The following is a 21,156-nucleotide window of genomic DNA, read 5'->3' as shown; positions in this document are numbered from 1 at the left end:
TCAATGGTTACGTACCCTTAGTTAGCGAGAAAATTGCCCCAAACCTAGTTGATCTCATTCGAAAATGTTTGGATCCAGTTGCTGCGAATAGGATATCAGTTAACACATGTGCTCTTTCGGTTGCGAGGAAACCAAGCTGTCATATTTTTTCCCAGTAAGTTGACAGAATCACAGTTAATAATGTTCGATCCTTTAACTGACCGTTTAAGCCGTGAGAACGTGGTCCGCCCTCCAAGCGACCCAAACACCAGCTGGCTGACAGTTACTGGGCGGCATTTAGCCGATGCAGAAATCGTGCGCGCAGAGCAGCTGTGTCACTTACATCTCACCCGTGGCCCCGTCAGAACATTTCGGTTGTGGAATATGAGCACAGGCAAATGGCGTGATATACCACCACCCCCGGTAATGCATTCTGCAGCAAAACTTATCACGGTCCACCGCAAGACTTATTTCTGGGACCGAGATGAGTGTTTTATGAAAATCGATACTGAAACTGGCAGGACAGTAGCCCGAAGGAAATCGCCCGCGGAAATGGGGTATGTGGCAGTAACACCGAAGCAGGGTTGCATGTCAGTTCTAAGGCCACCGTTGTATTTCCGCACAATTTGCTGACCGACAATTTATTTTCTACAATTTCCCTGCTTTTTCAATGCTTTCGTAATTGATTATATTCTTAACACTTATCGTATTTTGGTTTTTATATACGCTGCATATTCCTGTAGGCCTCTCAAGCTAGCCAATGAGATCTGGTAGGCACGCCTCAAAAAAGTCGGTACACAGAGTACTGAATCGTTTGCGCCAAGTTCAGATAGCAAAACCGATTAGGTCTGGTACTCGAAAATAAACAATACATTGAATTAATACATAGTTGAGTTTTTATTCCATATATGACGACATCGTGTCTCATTTTAACGCATATCCCATCAACTTACCCGTTTGACTCCCGTTTAGACTTCATAACTTTTTATATCTATATCTAATCTATTTTGGGTCGACCCATCGTTCAAAGAGTGTGAGAATGGAAGAGTTGTTTCAAAGTCGCGGGTAGGCGAAAATAAATGCTGTCAGCTTCGAATTCTTGTGTTTTTTACATTTTACAACTCCTCCGAATTACGCATTTTCGAAGGCTCCGTTACCGTCTTGGCTTCAGAAGGTAATTACCGAAGCGACCAATGATGCTCGTATCGGAAAAGAGGCTCGGCATTTCGTGTACCGCGCAGTGTGGAGTCGACTCCAGGTAGAAGATGATACAGCGGGGTTCGCGAATACTTGTTCATTATTGCCATGTTGGTATTTAGCGAAGTGGGAAAGTGAAGCGCGGAGAAATGGTAATTTATCCAGAAGAGTTTACGCAACAACTGCAAGACTTATTTCCCGACGACAACGTGCATAAAAATGTAAGTAGATTTTCATAGAATTGTCGATTTCTACAGTAATTGTGACTGTACTTTTCACTTTAATTTTTTTAGATGGGTCGACCCACAGTTTCTTTGGAGCAAATTTCACGGTTATAAGATCTGTTACAGTTTAAGGCTGAGAAACTGAAATAAATCTGCTGATTCGCTCGAATTTTATTTATCGTTGCATACATAACAAATAGCACCGCTATGCTCACCACAGACATTATTTCCACACCGTACACACAAAACCGTCGTTTTACGATTTTTTTTACTGGGGCAATAAGAACATGCTTTGCGTTTCCCCACTTTAGGTAAAGGAACGGAGTCGACTCCAGCGCTCTCTGGTGTCATACCTAAAACTTTGGAGATGAATACCTTCATTGGGCGATGTGCCGATGGCAGCTTCTCTTTCAGATAAGGATGGATCAATGATTCACTGAGTTCCGTCAGAAAAATACGTCTGGAATGGTTTTTTCTTGCATTCCAATCAGGGTTAAGATTTTTCCAAATAACCAAGGCATTAATCGCTGTAATATCCAGTATATTGTCGAACACCGCTTTCGTTCACCTGCGGGTTTTCCTATGTACAGTGTACTCACCTATGTATACAAAACATACCTGAAAGGAGTCGACTCCAAAGGATAAACACTGTTACCTATCATCTGATCCATAGTATCCACTCCGGCTTTAGTCGCATTGTAATCAGTAATAATCTCTGGCTTCATTTCTGCTTCTTCCGAAACGTTTTTGTCGTGATGCAAAGTGCTGAGGAGAATAACAGCTTTTCCAATTTTCGGCACATACGATACCAGCGTCATATCATCAGTAAATCCAAACTTGGCGCTGTAGAGTTCCCGTTTGCGGCAGGGCAAAAACTCGTACGGAATTTCGGGCTTATCCTTTCGCAACGTTCCAGTTATAGTAATATTCCGTTTCAGCAGTTCGTTCGCCAATTTTGTGTCCGTAAAAAAGTTGTCGCAAGTCACGTTAATCCCCGAGGTCGACCTCAAATGGGAAAGCAGATCCAACACAACACGTTGCCCCAGGTTCTTCTCCGGTGCACCCCCTGGGGGCTTCCTAGTGTACAACTGAATGTTCAACACATACCCGGTCTCCACGTCAACCAACACCCAAAACTTGAGGCCATACTTTGCTGGCTTAGACTTGATATACATTTTGAAACCACAGCGTCCTCTAAATGGGTATAGCTGCTCGTCGACAGTAGCATAGAACCCGGGATTGAACGAATTTTTGAGTGTTGATACCCAGCTGTCCCAAAACTCGCGAATTGCACACATTCTGTCCGTTTCTTGCCGTTCTTCGCGAGTTCTTTTATCATCAAGTCTGAGAGCGTTGGAAATTTTCATGAACCGGTCTCTAGACATTACGGCGTTATACAGAGGTCGACCTCGAGCCTGATTCCACAACTCTACGGTATCCGTCCGGGATTCGCGGTTCACTCCATGTAGCAACAGCAAGCCAATGTAAGCATCCAGCTCCACGCTACTCAGCGGTTTCCAGTCGTCCTTGTATTCTTTCTTCCCCTTGTAGTTGGTATGGATGAGAACGATCGCTTTCATGGCGTCAGTCATAAAGTTGTCCCATGCATCACGAATCGTAGCAATTCGACCAACCAAATGAGATTTTGGCCCTGGTTTGCAGTACACTTTGTCGCAGGATCGAAACTTTCCTGTAGCTGGCGCGCTTGAACTCCATTCTATTTCACCATTCTTTGAGATGTAAAGTTCCTTATCAATCTCAATCTCAACAGGTGCGTCAGGTTCTTCGGATGAGTTTCTGGTGCCGTCCTGATCTTCTGCATCAGACTCGTTAGTACGAGGTCGACCTCAAACGGAAACGGTTTCGCTTTTCCGGATGACATGTTACAAAATTTAAACGGATGCTAGTTTTAATTTGTTATTAGGGAAAATACAGCGATTTTTAAAAAGATTATTATCGGATCAATATTGCGCAAACGATCAGTACCATTGTTACGAGGCAAGGGCACCTGGTCGGGACGGTTTTCAGTCGAAATTTTTCCATTTTGTTTCTTGCTACAAACTGTCTTGCAGAACTTCGCATAAATTTTTTAAATGTTGTTCTTTGACTTAAGAAAACAAAGGATTCATTTATTTAGAACATTACATTAGCCGATTTTGGCAAAAAAAAACACTGCGGTAGTTATTGGCGTTTAAGGGGCCGTTTCCGGTTAAAGCGGTCTTTAAGGCCGGTCGGATTTCTCTTTTTCAATCGTTTATTTTCCAAAAAAGAATGTGCAGTTTGATAAATAATAATGTTTGTGAGGAATTCAGGATAGCCGTTACGAGCCAAAACCGCAAACTGATTTGTTGCGATTTTCTCAAGTGTGGCTGCGGCCGCGAAGACCGCCCCCGTACGAGTAGTGTTAAGTTATTTAGATTTATTTAGATTGTCTCAGCGTTTTGGTAAGGTTTCTTAATCGTTCTTGGGTTTTTCTAGTTTTTTTTCTGAGAATAGCGTTTCTGAGAAGAGCGTAGATATTTTACGTTCGTCGCGTTCATTTTTCGTTTTTTCATACGATTTTTAGTGGCTTTCGGGGCGCTAAATTACAGATCATCAGAATGTCGTCAGCAAATTATCGGTGTTTAGCAAATAGTCGTTTAGCAACCTGTCGATCGGCGAGTGCAATTTCAACGGGTTGTCGGGTAAAAATTTAGTTGGTCAGTAGGTTAGCAGTCAACGTATCTTCGGTGTGCCGAAAACAGAGAAATCCACACAGCGGGCAATTCGAGCCATACTTTCTTTTACAGGGCGGCTTCATCGGTCGAAGCTGTAGCCAAATATGGCCAGCAGATATATTACGCTACATCCACCAGCCTGTATCGGTACGATACGGATGGCGACGAATGGGAAGCCTTACAAAACTTGCCAAAAAAGCGGAAGAAATTTGCAATGGCTGTGGTAAACAGCTGCATATACATTATCGGGGGATGTTTTTGGGGACTCTCTGATGCCTGCACTTCGGAGCAGTTCTTCGATACTGGTGCTTGGGAAAATGCGCTTATTGCCTCAGCCAACTGCATTCGTCTGAGCCTTCAGAATGGTTCGTGGGAAGAAATAGACCAGCTCAGACAACCGCGATATAGCCCCGCTGCTTGTGTAACTGATGATCGAATATTTGTCTGCGGCGGCAGAAGTCTCGCAAAGAAGCACGCGCTCACAATGGAGACCTATGACACCACCCAATGCGTCCCATGGTCAACCGTTAATTTACTGCAGAAGGACATCCAGCTGCTTTCAGACTTGGCGGACAAATGCAGTTTTTACGAATCCCTGGACGCTATGTCAGTTAGTATGGATGAAGTCTGCATCGATTCAAATGCTTCTGACTAAATCCCGTATTTTAGTAAGGTTTTCAGTATAAAAATCTTGGTAAAAAAACTGATGTGTACGAATAGCGCTATGCTACGAAGTCGCTGCAACGACGAAACTGGAACAAACATCGTTTAAGCAGTAACTGCGAGAAACACAATATTTGTAACTGCGAAAAAAGCGTAACTATGAAACGGAAATGGAAAGTTTTTCATACAGTCGCCGTTTAACGGCAGATATTCTTCAGTTTTCCATGAAAGAGGTTTTTGCGCTGTTGTTGGATGCCAGCACGAACGTTTTTAAAACATTATCGACACATTCATATACTGGACCATGCTGTACGGCGAGTACCAAGAGCATCTGATGAAACGCCAACGCACTGAGTATGCAATGAGTATTGGCATGGCGTTTCCTTAATCCAATCTTAGTTTTCCTGGCATTGTCAAGTAACTTGTCGCATGTACAGAGTGGCTATGGCGCAGCAAAAAGGATTTTGCTCGAGAACGTGCGCTAGGGATGCTTTGGTACCATCAGTGCGACGCTTCAAAATTTTCACTGTTCCTCTGGTATTATAATTTTTTCGAATTAGAAGCCCTAGATTTCTAAATTTTCAAAGGTGCACGGGGTGAGGCTTATACCGCAGAGGAGGCTTATATTGTGGGGGAGGCTTTTAAATTTTCGAAGCTTTGAAACTAGCGCTACTACTATACACCGTATATGGTGAGAGGCCTCTAATGCGGAGGAGGCTACTAAATTTTCGAACTTAAGTAAGGGGAGGCTTTACGATAGAGGTTTCAATTTTGGAAGAGGCGTTAAATTCGAATTTATGGTAGCTGCAAAAAGATATTACGCATTGTGCATCACTAGTCAGTGTTAAATAGCAACTGCGTAGCTCAACGTAACCCCGTATCGATTTATAGAAGCAATTATCGACGGTTCACATGTCTAAGGCCTTGGCTCGAATTCGAACCGTATCTCGCTACGGAACAGCAGCTCCGACGCACGAGGTAGCTGTCTGAAGTGGCAACGCCCACTAATACGATTTACCAAGCCGATTTAATACCATTTAATAACCTAAGAATAACCTAAGAATAACTTGAGAATAACCTAAGAAACCTAAGAATAACCTAAAATACCTAAAAAATCTAAGAAATTTAAAAAACCCGAAAAAATCTAAGAAACCTAGAAGCCTAAGAAACCTAAGAAACCTAAGAAACCTAAGAAAACTAAGAAACCAAAAAATACCTAAGAAAACTGGTTGCATTGGGTTGACTTCTTTCTCTGTCTGAAACGGGATTTGCAAAGTTCGTTATCTTCAACTGGTAAGCGAATTTTCGATCAGCAAGTTTGTGACCTCTGCAATGTTTCGGTCAGGGATTTGTCGATTACCGACATTTTGTTGACCGACAAGTGAGCTGTCGATCAACAATATACCAGTATTATACCGGGCGCGACCTATTGACCTAGTTTTTTTAGTTTGTACGTAACTTTTACCCCTGAATCCACAAATGTTGGTCCCGAGTGAGGAAAATGAAAAATGATATACGAAAGCGTCTTAGCAAAATGTCGGCCAGCAAGTTTGAAGAAAATGGAACTGTCAGTCTGCAATCTATCAGTCAGATATTGTGTCAATCAGCAACATATCAGTTAGCAAAATGTATTGCGGCCGAAATAGCTGCCGACACGGAAATAGCAGAAGTGATCGGTTGCCGTGGTTCTATTGGTTCATGTGGTACGGAGTTAGTGTGACAGCGTGTCGGCATGTGAGAGCGCACTTGGTTCACTCGTGGTTCCATTGTGGTTCCATGTGGTTCTCTTGGTTTCATTGGTTCCATTGGTTCACGGGGTGCAGAGGTAGTGTGACAGCGCTCGGCATCAGGGAGCGCACTTTGTTCATTTGTGGTTCCGTGGTGGTTGCATCGTGGTTCCGTGGTGGTTTCATCGTGGTTAGTTCACTTGGTTCCATTGGTTCAGAACCTGGTGAACCACTCCTGGCTATTGGTTCATTCCTATGGAACCACTTAATGTCTTAACTTGGACATTCTATGCCTTTTCCTCGACATCTGCAGCTACAATTCTTATAATAAACTTCATCTCGGATAATAGATATCATTCAGAAACCTTTTTCCATGTCACCTCCCAAATGCTGCAGTAAATAGGCAGATATGTATCCAAACCGGAACTGCCATAGCCTTCTGGGTTCCAGATTAGCCCATGAAGCGGGCATCATTGGAAACACCGGCACCTGGAATGGCTCGGACAATATCACGGATGCCATTAAGAAAGCCCACTTCTCCGCCTTGGGATGAAATTAACTTTTCGGCTTCGCGGTCACGAAAATACACCAGTTTCTTATCTTTTGACAGCTTTACATATTTCCCAACCTGTAAATTTAAATACAAAATATCCGTAACAACACAAAACAAGCCTAAAAATTTTAGCAAGCCTAAAATTTATATACGAATTCTAAAGGCTGCTGTTTAGTCAGGCATACGATTATTATAAGTGCGTAAACTGAACTACCTCATCGAATGACTCGGCCATAAGTTGGAAAGAACAACTACTGTATTTGAAAATTTTTACAAAGCACGTTATCCAGTAAACTTGTGCGAAAAGTTGCATTATGCGACTATAAACTCGGGCAGCAAAGTTGTGCGTTTTAGTGCGCTCATCAAAACTTTGACATGCAGTCGCAAATATCACGTTCGATTTGGTTTATCTAGGTCAAGATAATCCAACTACAGCAAACTGAAAATATTTGCAGATATTGTTCCTCTCAAAACACAGTATGCGTACGAAGCAGTTCACAGGCGCCTGAAACGAAAGCGCATAAACCACTTCAGCACAGTCCCTAAAATATGTATGATTTGGTTTCTAGGCCAAGTTAATCACCCAACAAAAGATATAGTTCACGCCAAAAACATACATCCGGGATGTTCTACAAAAACTATCTGCAGATTGAAACTATTTGTATATCGTCCCTCTCATAACACAGCATGCGTACGAAGCAGTTCAACGGCGCCAGACACGAAAGCGCATCAATCACATTCGCTTTTGTCTATGTACATCTGGACAGTCTGCGGGCAGTAAGAGTGAACGACTTTGAAAATAACATGCGTTTTTAACTGTTGTCATATTTATTTGCAATCCAAGATGCATTGCTACCGCATTCATATCAAACATGACTGTTAGCTTGTAAGTATTTTTGTGTGCAGTGTTTCTGTTTGTATACCACTGCTGTATTGGGAATGGTTGCATCCTTTTCGGTTAACGTAACAGATACTGCTGATGGCCTTAGATTAATGAGCATTTTGGAAACCGAGCCGAATTCCAGGGAAGCTGGATCACTTCTGGTGTTGAAGTACGGACTAAGGAATGTTCGAAAATTTCAGTTTTTGCATGACAGGGTACCGCAGACAATACCAAAGAAAAAGCGTTTAGAGGTGAGCTTGTTTTCTGCCAAAAGTTAGAAAAACTATAATTGCGCGAGAGTATAATTCACTTCAATAATGTGGCTATTTTCTTTTTTCTTCAATAATGTGGCTAGTTTTTGTGATTGCGCGCTTTCGTTTTTGCCGCTCATTGTTATGCAGCAACAATGCAAAAGTGTACTACAGTATTTATACCTGTAACCCAGATGCCGCTGTTTCTGTGTGCCTATTTCTTTGAGCAACAGCAACGTATAACAGGTACCCAAGCGTTTCTGTTTGTATGTTTGTGTTTCTGCTCTCGAGCAACAAAATGTACCGGCAGCACAAACATTGCTGTTCTGTGTTTCGTTTCCGTCGAAACTCTACCTTTGTAACAGAAACAACAAAAACAGTAACATTTTAAGATCAAGTAGTTTTAGAACAGCATTATTAAGACGGGCAATTTTGCGGTCTGCAGCTCTTGTCCGCCATATTTGGAGCTTCAGAAGCTTTCGTTGCAGAATTGCAAGATGCGGTAGAAAAATCGGCACCAAAATTTTTATCGTACCGGCCTTCGTCTGAAGTGGAAGTTTTAGCGCCTCCGGTGACAATTTGCCTAAAAGGCTGCCTGTATTGAAAAGGGCCGCTGAAGAATGAGCCAAAACATCCGTTATGGCACCGTAATCCTGTAAATGTCAGTTTTGAAGCACAGACATAGATAGCTACATCACTAGCGATTGTTCGGTGATACAGCAATGTTACCGGCAAAAACTGATACTACTACAGCTTGTGCTAGTGGTACTGATACTTATTAAGCTTGTCACTTATCAGTTAGCCTGTTACTTATTTCGCTGTTCGGGATGCAAATCGCGTTTTCGGTACTCTCAGGAGATTGCGCTAAGGAAAACGAGCGATTAAAAGCACGAGCGATTAAAACCTGAGCCAGGAAAGTTCTTAATCGCTCGTCTTTTAATCGCTCTGCTAACGGAGTGATAAAGAAATTTCGCAAATTTTCTTGATCGGCCAACTTCTTAATCGGTAGTGATTAAGAAACTTCACTAGGAGTGGCATCAGCTAGCCAATGCCAATTGCGTATCGAGTTCGAAGTTCAGACCAACTTCTTAATCGCTCAGACTTTTAATCGCTCGTTTTCCTTAGCGCATTCCCTTGTAATTCCCCTGTCTGTTTGGACCGACCGCCAGCAGAAGAGCTATACCATGTACACGACGAAGCAGCCGTACCTTCGATGTTACACAGCAGGTTTATTTTGCAGCACAACCACCCAATAAATAGCATGTACGTGCTTTCGTAAGATGTTTATATATATACATGTATATATATATACATGTATATATATATATCGAAAGTCTGTGAAAAACTGACAATAGTCACTAGACTGTACAGCCGAGTACCTTTCGAAGGTTTTGTTACCGAAAAGCAGCAGACTAACGGTTGGGGACCAGGTAAAGCGTCGCGCCTGTTAGCAACCAATCGCAAAAAGACTGCAAACAACCCTTTAAATGTAATAACATTTTTTCCGCACAATTCTCTAGGAAGATCGTGTCGAGAGCATTTTTTTATGGTCAAATTCGCCAAGAGCTGCGGGAACGAGATTTCATTTACCCGTTTAAATTGCGTCAAGACTTGTTCCTGTGTTTACCAGAAACAGAAAAAATGGATCTTTTCGTCGATTTATGAACATACATGCGTACCAGAATGTGAGGCTTTAAACTGCAAATATCATGCAGTAGGTGATGGCTTCTGGAAGGCTGCGCTTCGTACATGCGCCCAGGAAGTTGTGGTGAGTCCTGGTTTTCTAGTTAGGCGTTTATATAGCTCGATGGTTACATCCTTCCCTTAGGAAATTTTATAGAGCGGCACCCAAAAAATTACCCAAATGTTCGTAGAATACCGTATGACATTGTTTGCAGAATACCTTACGTCAAATGGAATGCCTTTAATCAATTATCCGAATCAGTGTACTCGGGCGCTGTTGGGATATCAGCATTTTGCACAGAGCACCATTCACTGGAGAGCAAGCGAACAACTAGGTCAAAGAAAACTCATGATACAAGGTGAAAAGTTTTTTTTGAATTTGAAGAGCAAGTACCAGTAGTCGTTTATCACAATAATTATTCTCAAATTTATTAGGTAATTTGACCCTTTTTGAGGCAGCATCGCAACCTGGCGTGACAGTAAACAAGTTGTTGGCAAATGACGTTATCCGAAACGTAGAAAAATCCAAAACGGATGGCAATGCATCGTGTCCACAATTAGACCTGAACAAAGAATGTCAGAAAAATAAGGGCGAAGGCGAGCGAGGACACTGCTATAGCCGTGGTTACTTTTTCATTGTTCGTGGTTCTGGAATAATCGATTCTTTCGCTCCTCTATTCCGGTGAGTACATAAAGCGGTTAATTTTGCGTATTTCAGATGTTTCCAGTCTTACGCCTGCTAACATAAGTATGCGTATTTAAAGTCCATCGTTTACACTAATTTCCTGTGTTTGTTTCGCTAGAGCTGAAAGCCTTGGTCAGGTTTACTTGATTTTTGTGGTCTGGCTGTATCAACGCTTGCAGGAGATTCCACAAACAGAGTGGGGGCGATTTGTTGTTGCATACGGCAATATGTGCCAGCTTAATCGCCTGAAGGCAAGCAAAGAACCGCTGCCACTTCCGGAGCCGTACTGCTGGATGTGGAAAGATGTGCGTAAGGTGATAGACGGCCCACACATAGCCAACCATAAAAATCCGGCATGCCGCCAGTTGAATGATTCCAAAGCTCTTAAAGCGAAAGGGGAGCCAGATTTGTGTATTAACACCATGGCTGCAGTCTGCAGAGCAGACGTTTAGGTGGTTGGTGAAATATAAGAAGCAGCTTAATTGACATCGTTTACGTTGGAAGTTAACCGGATAAGCATGTAAGAATAATCCAACTTTCACAATGCCCACTGTGCGCAACTATCAAAATAACATGAAATAACGAACAAAACACAAAAAATAACTATCAAATAACACACAACGTACGGCGAAAACACGTACACAACAAATTAAATAAGCATAAAATGGAACAACGCGCGTTATCGAAACTCGAAACAACAAAATACGTAAAATGCCGGTTAAAAACGGAGCGCTTTTAAGGGAACAGTGTGTGTCACGCAGGCCGATTCCGGCGCGTACCGATCCCCGGATCGTTCGGCCGGTCGCACAGCACTCCACAGATTCACCGTCGGATCGTACTCCTCCATCCCGGACAGCGGCATCCCGTCGCGGTTGCGCCCTCCGCAGGCGTATAGTTTGTCATGCAGGACGAACATAGCGTGTCGGTAGCAAGGAAAGGTGAGGTCGGCCACCTACTGCCATTCGGCACCCGGCCACGCCCAGATGTCGACGCTCGCAGGTGCGAAGGACGACTAGTCCTGCCGCCGGGGCCTCTCAAATGCCGCCCGTCACGTATAGGTGACCGTTGAAGACTTTGGCGGCGAAGCTGAAGCGTGACCTGGACATTGCCGGCAGATATCGCCACTGGTTTGTGGCGGCGTCGTACATTTCGCCGGTGGCCTGGATGGCGCACTTGCGGCCCTTCACGGGACAGCCATCACAAAGGTAAAAGTACCGGCTCACATGTCAAATGCCACTTCTTTCCTGTACACAAATTGTCAACTACAGTCTGCAAATGCTGAAGGGAGCTGCGTGGATATGTTGTCGCAGTCATACTCTCTTATTATTTTTCTTTCATTTCGTTATCCCCACTGGTCGACGAATCTGCATTTCGGTGCAACGATGCAACCTCACACCAAAGTTTCTTTTGTCGAACATAAGGAACCAGACCAAGAAACCAGCTGGCCGCGAGAATGGGATGGACAAGCCAGCATCGTTTGTGGTCACGGTTTTTTCAGAAAACCGGTACGTTGACGTCAAAAGCTCACCTAGGCATGGCAAACCAAAATCAAAGCAGCTTAACTATTATTCACAACGCTTTCGAATCCTTTGATTAACCAGCGTTTCGGGTTGATTCTAATTAAAGAAAAGGTGCTGCCATATTGAATGCTGTGAATTTATCAGAGCAAAACCGAAATTGATTACTTAGATCCCATGTTTACAATCAGACTAACAATTGTAAGTATTGAGATGGTGTCTGTTTTACTGTTAACCGAGTGGCTGTCGCCGAACATTAGAAAATAGTAAATGAAACTTTTGTTTTTGCGTAAACGCTTGTGGTGCGCCACGATAGAATTTGATAGCCGTCTGTCTCCTCCGGTGCTGAGCTTCTCAACAATTGTCGACGCGCAACGGAAGCGGCATGTACAGTGTATCAGTTGATTAATTTTACAGCACCGAGGCCGTTTCCTGTTATGAGACCGGTATTTACGTAGTACGTTCGGTGCTCGGGGAATTTCAACCAGGATCATCGCTCTTATCTTTTTGCTCCTTGTTTACACAGCGTCCGTTACTGAACTTTGTTTACAGTGTACATTCTGAAACATTGCCATCGTTTTAACTGCCATCGTTTGCTGACCGAAATGGTCACCGGCATGCCGGCTGTCGCATACGCAGAATAGTCTAGTCTGGAACCACAGCATCAGCGAAATCAGTCTTGAACTGTTGATCATCGGATTCTTCCGACGATCCATTTCGCCGTTTTATGCCGCAAAGGTGTGGTTTTTTTCACTGGCTGATTCCACTGTCCCACTGTCATGAAGTTCATGCACTTCAGTCAACTTTAATAAGATTTTACGCTCGAACGTTAAATAAGATTAACCCAGAGCCTGCATGTTTCCTTTCCTCTTGCAGGTAAACGATTTTTTGCGAACGCAGAAGAGCAAAGCCTTTGTGCTGGATTTTTAAAGTGCAAGCAAGCACCTGAGCTTACATATGTACATATGTAATTATAAGAAAAGGAATGCCGAGTAAGAAATGTTGTCATTTGTAAAGGTCATTAATTTTATATTTGCATGTTGTTGGCAAAACGAGGACATCGGGACTTGAAATTTTAATGCTGTTAGACAAATAAGTTAGTGCACCCGCCCGGACAGTTGCCACTTTTTCAGAACCGCTGTTTTCTTTTAGCTGGGCATGCACAAGTTACATATCGATCCCCGAGATGGGAGCTGGTACCGCTTTAACTAAACTCTCTCTGATGCAACTTGTCAGATCGGATAAGTTGCAAAGTTAACTTTGTACAGAAGCCCCGATATCAGTATCTGCAGCGTGTCCTCTCCGGTAAATGTTCTCTGGGGATTAAGCACTTGCGTACGTGCAGTATCTCCAATTACACTCTTGCACCGAGCAACGCTTGATTTTACTCTGTTTGCCTACGAACTTCGGTGAAGCACAAACCTGCGGCGTGAGAGGTATTTCTACTGTTTTACTATTTACACTAGCTTGCCCCGTAATATCTTTCGCGTGTCGTAACTTTCAACACAGGTAAATTTGTTATTGTGGTATACTTTGGGTAGTAAGAATCGTTCACATCGCAGCTTCGCGCTAGATACCTTTGCGATGCATGGTCTTGCGTGCAAATCGGCGTTCCTGTTGCTCAATACTGACGAACGACATTCCCGCCTGCCAAGCTGCCTTCATCGCGAGAGATGAACAGAGGTTGTCCACAGTCGCAGTTTGCTTATCGGATTCCGCCTGGCATATTGCCATTACGAGACGCGCTTGCACCATGGAGTTCTTCTTTTCACAACCGGTTTTCTGGGGGCTTTGGCCAGACTGCCCTACGTATTTCCCAAATAGTGGCTCTGGCCGCCAGAGCCGTTTTTCGGGAAATCCGTAGGGCACTGAGAGGATCTGTAACTGGAGCGTCAAGGAAATACAGGGCGCTGCGTCAGGGTATTAAAGCATTGGACAGATACATAAATACTGTATCTCACCTTAACTTCCTTATCACATATCAGGATATATGGTATAATGTGCTTTCCGCATAATGTAGCATACGTCCTGGTATGTGAAATATGGTGGTAAGAAATTCGTCGATAATCACAAACTCGCAATTGCTGACGATGGTGAACTTGGCTAGCAGGGAATTGTACAGTGTGTGACGAATTTACCATCCGCTTTGAAATTAGGCGGCATCAACGCTTCGCGCCTCTTCGTGACGGCTGTAACTGGTGAAACTTTGTAGAGTTTAAACTGCCTTTTAAAAGATCCCTATTGTCCATTAGCACATTTAGGTCTTTACGCACCCTGCATCGTGCTGGCCGATGGGGCAAGAAAGTGGAGGAAAGACCAGGGATGCAAACGATTATACACTGGTCAGGGTGGCCCCAGGCAACTTATCGATGCCTAGGACCATCCCGACCAGTGTACCGTAGAATAACAGCCATGTCGGGGTAACAATCAGAATACGAAACGTGGCACTGGATACGACAACATAAGTCGTACAACACGCCGGCTACGTTTCTCGACGAAGCTTAGCGATTAATTGCTAAGCGATTAATCTTGGCTGAACTGGAAAATTTTTTCCAAATTTGCTTTTGTACGGTGCGGCGAAATTCGAATGTCGTCTATTTATGCACACCGCGCGTAAACAGTACTTTCGCGGTTCAGCTTTATCGGTAACCGATTAGGGTTGCTAGCAGTTACTAGCCTACTACTAATGTATTGGGACTCTTCGCGCATTGCGATAATATTCAAAGCTGCTGGATTTCTGATAAATTTTTAAGCCACTCCCTGTGTCATTCCTGACCACAAAAGCCAAGTAAGTACATATTTCAGAGTAAGTTTGCAATGCTGCAAAATTAAAGTTAGTAAGTACTAGTACATATGGCTAAATCTGGCGCGGTACAATCTGGCAGTAGACTGGCACCGTATGTAAGCCACAACGCCATACTCCAGCCGGCTGACGGCAGCAAATACAGGGATATCTAGATGAGTCACTGATATCCCCTCGTATATATGTAAGACGGAATCGGATGGATATGGTTGATTTGTGTTGCAAAGGGCGCTCGCCGCAGAAAACTATCACTATGACTGGCAGATAAAAGCTTAAGCTCCAGAAAGCTCTCGCTTTCACTGATGTTTTAATTTCTCTTTTGTGAAAAAAAAGTGAGAAATTTAAGACTTCACCTAACAAAAATTCTGTATATTATCAACCTATATTTACCACCATTTGCGAAATAGCCTAGACGATTACAGTTAGTGATAACACTCACTAATAGAGACTCAAAGTTATGGAAGTACGACGGACTCGTGAATCGATACGTAGTACAACCTCTGGCTTTTGCAACTACGGGAACGTTTGGACCGCTAACAAAGAAATGTTTTAAAGATTTGTCAAGGAAGATTTGCGAGTGTAGTGGCACTCGGTCGGGATAGCTTTTGCGTCAGAGATTCAGCATTGAGATACAACGCGGAAGTGCTGTGTCGGTCATCGGAACATTTAATGACATGTGCGACAACGATGACGTCTTTTTAGATTTTACACTGGCTGATCGGGAACGATCAGTGACCAGTGTTGTTTTCCTTAGCAGCTTTGCTGTAATTTTGTTACTACTGTAATAAACAGCCTTATGTTCGCTTGAACATTTGCTTCAGTTAACAAACATTCACTATATCAACAATGGAAAAACATGCAGCTAGAAACACTCATTGAAATTATTGATGTGTGTCTTGTCACGTGTGTGTAGATCATCACTGGCCCGAGCAAAAGAAGTCTCCAAAGTTAAGCTGCTGGCGCTGTGAAGAGCGATGAGCGTAAATTTGAACTGGAAAAACGCAAAACTGAACAAAGACGGCTTCAAAGTCTGCACGCTGATTAGTTTCTGTCACGCCATTCTTTTAAGGACTGCAACATCTCCTCGGACGAAATTCTCGCGTGTTTTGAGCTGCATAAGCAGCGGCGAATGCGCTGTTTCAGAGCGCACGGAATAGAGCCATCGACGTGCGGAACGAAGTTTTTTTTGGCAATGAGAATAACAAACTGCATGTCCGTCATTTCTTTCCCGACTTCGATTATTTTGGATGCTTTGCAAAGCCATTTCTTCTCCAGCTTGGTCACACAGTTAGCCAGATCCAGTAGTACACAGCCATAACTCCACATGTCAGATTTCCGCCCAGGGATTTCGCTCTCGATTTGTGCAATGAACTTTTTTAAAATTTCCGGTGCCATGTAGCGGATAGTGCCATGAATATGTGACAGGTCGTCGGTACCGGACATGAAGCAACGCAACTGAACACTGTCGTCTAGGTCACCGAGAATCATCTCAATTTGCGCTCCATTATGACGTGCCAGAATGTTTCCTGGCTTCAAATCTCCATGTATAATTCCGTTGTAGTGAAGAAACTGCAGTCCATCAGCGATTTCGCTCGCATAACGCATAGCTGTGTGGATGTCGATTACCGTTTCATTTCTCCCGGCAAGATGCAAATAATGCGAGAGATCTCCAACTACGAAAGAACGCAGTAGTTATATTTCACATTAATCCTCCTACTCTCTTGTTTGAAACTGCGCCTACAACATGACAATAAATCACCGGGCACACAAATACCTTCCTTCAGTTATTAGCAAAAGTGCAAAGCGATACCGTAAACTAAAGGTGACAAAGTAAAATATATTTGAATAAACAGTGTTTGAACTGGAACATGGAACTACTTCATTAGTAGTACTTGCACCAATTTCGTTGTTTACGTAGGCGAGCGTTAGAGAAGCTAATACTACTTGTCAATGCTAAACCGCCAAATATGTACACAATAATGTTTATCACTCACCACAGTAATCCATCACAATTTCGATACGGGCACTCTGGCAGTCTGCGATTACACCGTGATACCTGACGACGTGGGGATGAATCAGTGCTGTAATTGTTCTGAGACGTTGGCACCAGCTGTTCCATTTTTCTGTGTTGTTTACAAGATCTGATTCGTTCTGCATAGGCATGACCTTTACAGCAACTCGTCTTTTTGTACCACCAACGACTGCACCAACTTCGAACACCGCACCAAACGTTCCTGCTCCTCGATAATCGCAGTTGTTGTAGTTATAATAGCACGTATGACCAAATAAATTAACTCTCGGTGGTGTGCTCTGGGCTCTGCGTTTTGGCGTTTTTTTGGCCAATGGACTAGTTCTCGAGGAATGCAAAATTTCCTTGCGTTTGTTTTGCATCAAGGCTTGCTTTACTTTACTCTGAAAAAATTTGTGTTAGTATTGAAAGCGGGCTACAGTCAGAGATTGCTAACAATTTCGGCAGTCTGTTCACTTATCAACGGAAGTGTGGTCGATGAGTCATTGAAACCTTTTGATGCTTTTTTCTCACCAAAAGCTTGCCATAGTGGCGTAAGCACGGACTTCCGCAGATTGTCTGATAAACCTCTATTCCTCCAAGTTCCGTGAGAATTTGGTAGGACTTACGAAGCAGGTATGCGTCAAGTGTCCGAACCCATCGGTTGCTGTTCAACATTACCACTCGTAATTTCTCTCGTATTCCATGATGGTAAATAACATTGTCTCGAAAGATCCTCAGACCCAAAGCGTGAAAATTATCCAAGTTATTTTGGACAAAAACTTGACCCTGGATTTGAACCAGTTCCACGATTCCGAACGAATATATCTTTAAAAAAGAATATTAAAATATCTTCAGTGTCTTAAATGAGACATAACACGAAAATTAGATATGCTAAGTTGGCATTTAGAGAAGCATCCCAACCTTATCTAGGAGAACCGTGAGGCAAAATTGGCAAAATGTCGATACGAAATCTTTGAAAAGGCGCCACATATCGCGGAGTGCAGCAAGAAATACATTTCCCGAATTTTGCAAGTTAGTCTTGGAAACCTGAAGACGTAGACACTATAGAAATTAGAGTATGAAAAAACTAACGTAGACTTAACTATAAAAATTAAGAATCGCCCCGGTGCGATTAATTTTGGGAGGGAGGAGGGGGCGTTTATTTGACGAAGTAACGGTTTGCCTTGCCTGTTTTAGTTCCTTAACAATAGCACCGGCGACGTGTTCGTATACCGCTGTTCCATGACGATGCAAGATCACCAGCCTTTCTTCGACCAATTGCTCTGATGGGATCCCTTTAAAGTGCCATTCCGACAGCGAACGCCGCACGTTACGCATTAACTGGAAAAATAACACATAGGTTACAGTCTTACTGACAGTTCTAATCTAGAGAATTAACTGGCTGAGTGATTTGAAATTCTGAAGTTTTCTAGTACCGCCTACGGCCTACGCTCCTACATATTATGACTAATAAGTAAGTACCGTAATTATCAAATTTGAAGCCCCCCCCCCAATACAAGTCCCCCGTAATTAGAGCCCATCCTTAAGGTCATTTGAAAGTTATAAGCCTCCCCCCTCCCGAAATTGAGGCCTATGGGCTTCATTAAATACCGTAAAGCCAATATTAAGAAATGCCAAAAAGTTGGTTTGAAAAACTGAAGCCCCCGCCCCCCTAAATACAAGCCCAGGCCTGGAGCCCACCCCGTGGGTCATTTGAAATATTTGTAACCTTGGGGCTCTAATTCAATAATTACGGTACATCTGGCCGTGGCAAAACAGTCTGACAGTATCCCTGCCGAAAACAATACATTTCTGCTTAAACGTTTGCTCGCGTGTTGCATTCGAAGCAAAGATAAGTCGTCACAACCGCACGCAGTGGCTGTACTCAGTGGCAACGCCCACAAAATGCAAATTGAGAAGCAGTGGATCAGAATCGTTTTCTGCATCAATACCAGCAGTGATTTGAATTTGAAACCAGCAGTGATGCACCCATGGTGTTGTCAGCAGACGACGGAGAGGAGACTGATCTTCAGTGGCGAGTCTCGGCGGTTTTCTACTGGGAATCAGAAAATTCGCACCCAAGAGAAAAACATTGCGACAAATTTTCCGCTCCCTCCATTGAAAGAAGCTTTTGTACCCGTCTCTTGAACAGTTTTCGATCATGTTGCTCACCTTTCCGTAAAGAAACTCTATTTTCACCAATTTGACTGCTTCCATCATTTGTTTACGTCCTAGTACTTGACAAAAGGAGGCTGCATACAAGGCATAGTGCTGTAAAAAAAAAATAAGTATTCCATAAGAAGCAAAAATGTGCACGAGTGCACGACTGAAAGATTTGTTCTGACTTACCACTTAGGCCAATTAGTGTATACTGTTGTTCGTCGTAGAATTGGATGTTCTTTGTTTTAAAAAATTGACAGCGTCAAATAGGTGTTATGAATGAAGCTGAAACACTTAGGAGAGCAAATCCGATTTCTGCTCATTACGAGTAAATAACCATTGTTTATATGGATAATTTAGAAAACAGATGCTCAACTCGTTTAGGACAAGCTGGGTAGCGGCAACTCTAAAAATACCGAAGAGATGTTGAAGTGCCAAAAAACTCGGAATACGTGTGTGCAACCCCTTAAGCACTACACGCCAGCTTTAACAACAAGCCCCATGGGCTATACTGCCGTTCTATTTGCGCTTGCATGTGATTCGGCATGTGAGACAACTAGTCAGAGTTATGTCAGAAAATTGACAGGAACTGACAGATAAGATTATTCAGATTTATTTGAATACCCCTGTGGTAATCCATATTATTGCTGGAATATGCTTGCCCGCAGTGTTCCTCAATACCCTAACCCATCGTCATAATAAATATTAATCATAATTAATTTTAAATTACAAAAAGCAGTACTTTTACTTTGCTTGCTGACCGTACATTTACCATGCCGCAGCTAAATCCACGACGTTGTGTGATTAGTTGGATGAATAGCCGGGAGTCGGTTCATCCATTAAGGTCCAGTTTGGGAAAGGGATATAAAAAACAAGAGCTTTTCCGGATTACAACGCTTTGATACGAGACCGAGTGTATATACTGTGTAACGGTATTGTTATTTTATCTTTTGCACTTTGCAAGATTATGGTGCGGGAACTAAGCGCAGAGTTTTCTCCCACTTTTGCTTATAAAAGAACGTTATAAACTTTAAAGCAAGAAAATGAAAAGGGTGAAGACGGAGTGAACAGTATACAAAGTAGCCCACGCAGCGAGCGTTTGTCGAGAAGGTTGTGAACCGAGTGAAGGGTTGTGAAAGTTTGGAAACGGGGTGGTCACCTAAAAGTAATAATACCCCTACTACTACTATGTACGTATATACGAGTAATTATTAGCAATCTCTAGACAAACAGGAACAAGTACAGAAAATGCTTGTAAAATGTTATCTTGTAGTGCATACTGGCGAATAAGATAATCAGTTTGCTTTTTAATCAAGACGGAATTTAAACAGCTGATAAGAGGTATCACGCCATAAATGAGCACGCCACCGTACTCGTACTCTTACGAAGACCATTTGAAAACCGTGGACTTGTAGCTGTGATGCACAGCCATGCACTTGCATATGTATTTTCCCTAAACGTTTGCAGTAAAATTGAGTGTGCACCCACGTGACCCAAATTACAAGAATCCATACAATGTATGGAGTGACTGGAGAGTCTGGAGTCTACGGAATACTACGACGATCACCTTACGCGTCCAATGCTGTGGATGTGGAGAGGGATGATGGGCTGCTGCTGCATGTTCTCGGCCTCGACGAGGTTTAAACTGAGCAGGCTCCGCAGCGTCTCCTGGTCGACTTCGAATGCGCCGGACAGGAACCGATGCTGATGGAATACGGCAAGGTCTACGACTGCTCGGGACACGTGGAAGAGATTAAGTATCCGCGCAAGTGGTGGCGCAAAACACCCCCGCACCGGCCTTGGAGGTACTGCGCGGGCACCCCAGTCATCCCTAAAAATGGTATCCCGGTACCGTCATCGCGTGCCCCGATGTAATGGGGCATTCTCACGCAGTGGTTGAAGTGGTGCTGGCGGGGTATCAGGTCCGGGAATTGCTGCCCGTCGAACAGATTCGGCTGCTGCCACAGCGGGAGGAGCGTCAGCGCAACAAACTCATGCCTGGTCACTTTTTCACCAAGATGATCTGGGGTTTGAGGTATCTATACACTAAGCACCAGTTCAAAGACGGGGTGCGGCAACTGCTACCGGATGTTGCGCGCGCAT

The 21,156-nt window shown here is 43.3% G+C and overlaps 2 protein-coding genes, 1 long non-coding RNA gene and 1 pseudogene across 5 annotated transcripts; 2 read left to right on the top strand and 2 right to left on the bottom strand.

The window, feature by feature from the left end:
* The first annotated feature begins 934 nt into the window (after positions 1-934).
* LOC129582368 (uncharacterized) lies at positions 935-1,376 on the top strand. The gene is made up of 3 exons (XR_008689623.1): positions 935-1,044; positions 1,127-1,237; positions 1,299-1,376. It is a non-coding gene; the product is annotated as an uncharacterized LOC129582368 (long non-coding RNA).
* Positions 1,377-1,465: 89 nt separating this feature from the next.
* Positions 1,466-2,980, bottom strand: LOC129582391 (piggyBac transposable element-derived protein 4-like). The gene is given in 3 exon segments (XM_055473902.1): positions 1,466-1,488; positions 1,754-1,999; positions 2,056-2,980. Coding segments are annotated over 3 exon segments (1,194 nt in total).
* Positions 2,981-4,601: 1,621 nt separating this feature from the next.
* Positions 4,602-11,048, top strand: LOC129582390 (uncharacterized; annotated as a pseudogene).
* Positions 11,049-15,676: 4,628 nt separating this feature from the next.
* On the bottom strand, positions 15,677-20,228 carry LOC129582189 (serine/threonine-protein kinase mos-like). 3 transcript variants are annotated; one of them, XM_055473630.1, is made up of 8 exons: positions 19,820-20,228; positions 19,243-19,735; positions 19,066-19,164; positions 18,082-18,234; positions 17,815-17,940; positions 17,425-17,718; positions 16,877-17,294; positions 15,677-16,555 (listed from the first exon to the last, which is right to left on the bottom strand). In XM_055473630.1, exons 3-8 carry the CDS (start codon positions 19,111-19,113, stop codon positions 15,924-15,926), a joined length of 1,671 nt encoding a protein of 556 aa, XP_055329605.1. In that variant the 5' UTR covers positions 19,114-19,164; positions 19,243-19,735; positions 19,820-20,228; the 3' UTR covers positions 15,677-15,923. The 3 variants fall into 3 exon arrangements, with proteins under 3 accessions (XP_055329605.1, XP_055329606.1, XP_055329608.1); XM_055473631.1 differs by lacking the exons at positions 19,066-19,164; positions 19,243-19,735; XM_055473633.1 differs by lacking the exons at positions 19,066-19,164; positions 19,243-19,735 and having other exon boundaries at positions 19,826-20,228.
* Between the last annotated feature and the right edge of the window lie 928 nt (positions 20,229-21,156).

Source organism: Paramacrobiotus metropolitanus, unplaced genomic scaffold (genome assembly GCF_019649055.1).
Source record: "Paramacrobiotus metropolitanus isolate TYO unplaced genomic scaffold, Prichtersi_v1.0 Parri_scaffold0000007, whole genome shotgun sequence".
Lineage (NCBI taxonomy): Eukaryota > Metazoa > Tardigrada > Eutardigrada > Parachela > Macrobiotidae > Paramacrobiotus > Paramacrobiotus metropolitanus.
The sequence above is the reverse complement of the archived record's forward strand: the minus strand, read 5'-3'. Positions and strand labels throughout refer to the sequence as shown.

Excerpts from the sequence above, each read along its gene's own strand:
- LOC129582189 (XM_055473630.1), bottom strand. The coding sequence starts at position 19,113 with ATGATGGAAGCAGTCAAATTGGTGAAAATAGAGTTTCTTTACGGAAAG. Across the intron at positions 17,941-18,081 it reads TTGTTAAGGAACTAAAACAG|GTTTCCAAGACTAACTTGCA; the intron begins GCAAGGCAAACC and ends CTACGTCTTCAG. Across the intron at positions 17,295-17,424 it reads GCCACTATGGCAAGCTTTTG|AGTAAAGTAAAGCAAGCCTT; the intron begins GTGAGAAAAAAG and ends AAATTTTTTCAG.